At 42.7% G+C, this 4,650-nt stretch overlaps 1 protein-coding gene across 1 annotated transcript; it reads right to left on the reverse strand.

The window, feature by feature from the left end:
• Positions 1 to 907: 907 nt before the first annotated feature.
• On the reverse strand, positions 908 to 3,274 carry LOC119167405 (piggyBac transposable element-derived protein 4). Its single transcript, XM_037418878.2, has 2 exons — positions 3,087 to 3,274; positions 908 to 2,989 (listed from the first exon to the last, which is right to left on the reverse strand). Exons 1-2 carry the CDS (start codon positions 3,272 to 3,274, stop codon positions 1,438 to 1,440), a joined length of 1,740 nt encoding a protein of 579 aa, XP_037274775.2. The 3' UTR covers positions 908 to 1,437.
• Positions 3,275 to 4,650: the final 1,376 nt, after the last annotated feature.

Below are 4,650 nucleotides of genomic sequence, written 5' to 3' on the forward strand. Positions count from 1 at the left end.
GGGGTTTAGAGACAGGGAGGGCAAATAGACTTTAAGCGGGTAGAATTAACTAAAAGGAGGTTATCTGATTGGTGGCTAAAGTCAAGGCACGAGTGAAAATCAAGCCATTCACTGCAAACTACCAGCCCTATAATTCACTATTTAGAGGCAAAAAAAGATAAATGTAGAGTTTCGTTCACTAAGTATTACGGCTAGGTGGCGTTAGCTGCCCCCCGACCTAAAGGGTAGAGCCACATCAATCCATCCATCCACTTCGACGGAGCATAGAAATGAGTGGCGAAAATAGATCCCTTGCCCCCCCCCCCCCCCTGTGAAAGCAGAAGAGGTCTGTGTTTCGGCAACGCCGCCAGTGATGACTGCTACTGCTGCTAGTAGTCACTATAATGATTTATTTCAAATCAAACAAAGGAATAAGTACATAGTAAGAATATACAGGAGGTGCTATAGACATCGACTGAAATGGGACCTTCTGCGCTTGTAAGGTGGCTATTGTACATGTTGTCCCCTCTGTTCAATGTTGTAGCTAAAAAGGGAATGAACAAAAGCATAATAGTGATATGAGAGTAGAGAAGGAGAAATGCAGTTGAGCTTTGTTGAGAGTGTGTACACTTTAGGCCATTTTCTTTTTCGTGTTGGAGAGTTGTAGATGAAATTTAAGGTGGTGATCAAGTTCCAGACCTACAAATGCTGTAGAGACAATGCTGATATGAGGAAAAGACGTGAAATTTGGTCTTAACTCTTTCGTTACCGTGGGAAAATGTGCCACTTTTTGTAGGTTTTTGTAATTATTTTTTGTAGTAGACATTATCATTGTTACAGTGCCATGCTATATATCAATAGAAAGCTAAATAAACGTACTTTCTAATGATATTACTTTTAAAAAGAAATATTTGGGGGTAACAAGTAATAATATTCTTGAAAAACAAGATTTATTGAAAATTGCATAGAACATTTCTAATTCGGTGCTTATAACACAAAATCAGAAAAAAAGAAAAATAATCTGAAATATACAAAATGCTTTCAAATCAATGGTCTATAAAAGAAGAAAGTTTGAGCTGCCTAGGTCATAAATCATATGAGTTACAAATTTTTTTTTCTGCCTAGTGGAAACTGCCTTGTTCCATCTAGTGCCACAATTATATTTTTTTCCTCTACAAATTTTTCAAACAGAACAATGCAATGAATGTTACTAAATAAATAGATAAATGAGCTGTTGAACCATGGGCATTTTAAAAAATTGTGCTGAATAGGAACTCGGGAAAAAAATCTCAAACACGAAACATAACTCTGAACACTGCACCAAAACAGCGTAAGGTATGCCTTTACCATAAAAAAAAGTTGTAAATGTGTAATCAACAAATATAGCTTCACATTACAATGTCTAATAGTAGCCACAAGCTCTAGAACCTATCTCAAAGCTCTAAGTTGTGAAAAAATTCAATTCCTAAGGTTGGCGTGGTACTGGGCAAAACAGTTTCTGGCTGTAGTGAAGCACAAGCAAACATTGCAGGTTTTGCAGATGACATTTGTTTTATGGTCTAGTTTGTTGTCCTCATAGCACTTCTTGCATCTTCTCCGCTTCTCCAATCTATATGGCTTGTGCTGGGTGGACCTGGTTTGAGGAGGTGTGGGAACCTGTGGCCTCTCCTCAAGATCGAGAAGTTGCTGGGCGAGCTCCATTCGGAAAGCCAGCTGGTCAAAGTTTGATGGTCTTAGCAGCTCAGATGCTCCGGCATGCTGCTGGCGATGAGCTTGAAAAATGACATAGCTGTTGACACAAGCAATGTCAACTGAGTGGAAAAACAGAGTTTTCCACCATCGGACGCATTTGATGAGCACGTTATACGACGCAATCATTTGGTCGGACTTGTCGACGCCAAGCATACCAGCATTGTATTCATCAACGAGCTTTGGCTTTTGCACAGATATTTCCTGCCACTTCCCATCTTTTTTCACCCGACGCTTTGCAATCACATGGTTGTTGGCTGTATGGATGGTGCTCATCATGTTCACTACTCGCCGATCCTTCCACTGCAGGTACAAAACGCCACTTTCTCTCAACCAACGAATGTTTCCTCTTTCAGCCTTCTTCTCCCAGCTGCTGTCTTTCATCTGTTGCGGAAATCCACGGCGATCCTTCCTTGTTGTGCCGCAAGCCAGCGTACACCTTTTCAGCAAATGCAGGAACAGAGCTGTGGATGTGTAAAAATTGTCCATATAGATATGGTAGCCCTGGTCCAGATATGGCTCGCACAGCTTTGTAACGACGTCAAAAGCTAGGCCATTGGCGCTTGCTTTCTCTCGCTTGCCCGTGTACACATAAAATTGTATGGTGTAGCCTGTCTGAGGGTCAGCAAGCACCCACAACTTATAACCCCACTTCACAACTTTGTCCTTGATATATTGGCGAATTCCCGATCGTGCTTTCGACTTTACCATCCTTTCATCCACCGAAAGGCTTTTCCGTGGCTGGAAAAATTTCGCTGAATGCTCATTCATGTGCTCAAGCAGCCAAGAAATTTTATCCAACTTTCGTCCGCTTTCTTCGTCAGGGTCCGAGACATGGATCATACCCAGAAGAGCAAAAAAACGCGTTCTCGACATTATTTTGGGAGGAACGAAACCCGGAAACAAGGAGCCTCTGCTCCAGTAGAGATGTAGCCGTGGCAGCTCGACGATGCCCATATAGATCAGCAGGCCAATGAATTTCATCATCTCCGCGGCCGTCACTTCTTTCCACGAACCATCAGCCTCGGCATAGGACTGCTTCTTCAGGATTTGCGTCCACGCATATTTATTTGTGTTCACACAAATCCTATTTACTACCTCCGCTGTGAAAAACATCACAAAAACGTCGATCGCTTTTGTGAGCCGCTTTGCTTCACTGCGCAGCACCATTCCGAGGTCAAGGCCTGGTTCTCTTCTTGGGCTAAACGCCACTCTCTGCTGGGCTGATGGCAGCAGATCTCCACCATATACTGTAGAGACACTGTAAATAAGAGATATAATATTGCCAACATCCTTACGACATCTCAAGCGGCCTAAAAAAATCTGTAACCTGAGACGTGCTAAAAAACTAAACTTACCGCCGAACAGCTGACGACGATCCGGGCAGGTTTTGCGAATCTCCATCGTCAGAACTAAAATCCGACGATCCGATATTATCCTCAGAGTCACTGCTGCTAGAAACAGCAGAATAATCAATTGCAGATGCGACACAATTGCCAGAAAGACGTCGTTCACGCGAGGGTCCGGCGGCCAGATCGTCAGCCATCTTCGTAAACAAAACAAGCGAACTGCGCACTTTGAACCGGCGATAAAAATCGCCGCCGCGCGGAAAAAAAACAAACTACACAGGAAATGGAAGATTAGTGCTTAGAAAATGCGCTGGATGGCGCAGCTAGTCCATAGGAGCGCCGGTATTTTTAAATTTTCGCGCGGCGCTTATGGGTCACCGGTGACCCAAGTTCTATAGGCGCGGTAACGAAAGAGGTATTGTTAATTTGCAGGTTGTTATTTTTACATCAAGTACACATTGTTCATTACGCAAAATCGTAACTTAACCGCAACTGTCTCAGACTGGCAATATAGAGATTGCTAGAGCAGCTAGACGCTTACTTTCAGTGCAATAATGCATAATAGCTAGTGCATGCATACAAAGAAATGTATTTGTTACTGCTGTATTCTTCATGGCACTAATTATGTAGCTGCTTGTTTTCCTCATAGAACAAGCAGTAACCTGGACGAAGAGAGTGGAGATGCCACCGACGATGCAGCAGTGGTGTTTGCATCAATGTTGCCCTCTCGGTGCGCCAGCGCTCAGAGCGAAAGTAATTATTGCTCTGACACACCAGACCACACCATACCCACTTCTCCCACTTTAGATCACAGTAACTTTTTTTTCGACCTATTTCTGCTCCCCTTATTCCCACTCTTTCCACACAACCGTCCACCTCAACACCTGTCCTGTCTACCCCTTTAAGGTCCATCCTACTATGTCACAGGTGACGCACAGTACAAACAAACGAAACAAACAAAAGAAAACAAGCAGCTAGCTTGCTGGATAAAGTTGATGAGGAATTGAAAAATGAGAAAGAAAACAGAACAGAGCAATTTTTACTTTCGCTGGCCGAGCACATGGACAAGGTGTCTGAACACATGAGGGGGCAATGCAAAATGCACCTACTGGAAGTGTTAACGCACTATGAAGTAGGACAAGTGCCGACTGTATTGTCGACGATCCAAGCGCTGGCTGATCAAGCAAGCCGACAGTGATGAGTGTTGCCAGAAGTATTGTAAATAAAATGTCTTGATTTTTTTTCCCGATTGCGTAAAGTTTGTTTTGCCTTCATAAAAAGTTTGGGGCCTAAGCAGCACTTGGGCCCTAGTACTTCGTGAAAAGGAGGTGATATAAAATAGGTCATCAGAGGCAGAGTAAACGATTGACGCTGAAGTACAGTTTTCTCTCATATGAAGCACAATATACAAATTTTTCAATCAAGGCAGAACCATTAAGCAAGTGAATTTCTATAGGCCATGTAGCACCCAGAACATGTAGTTATTGCATAGGCAATACAACTATTGTTTTTATTACATTTATTATTTAGGTTTTACAGAAAGCTTATCTTTTATTTTTCAGAAAGTGGAGCA

This window comes from Rhipicephalus microplus, chromosome 5 (genome assembly GCF_043290135.1).
Source record: "Rhipicephalus microplus isolate Deutch F79 chromosome 5, USDA_Rmic, whole genome shotgun sequence".
NCBI classification, from domain to species: domain Eukaryota; kingdom Metazoa; phylum Arthropoda; class Arachnida; order Ixodida; family Ixodidae; genus Rhipicephalus; species Rhipicephalus microplus.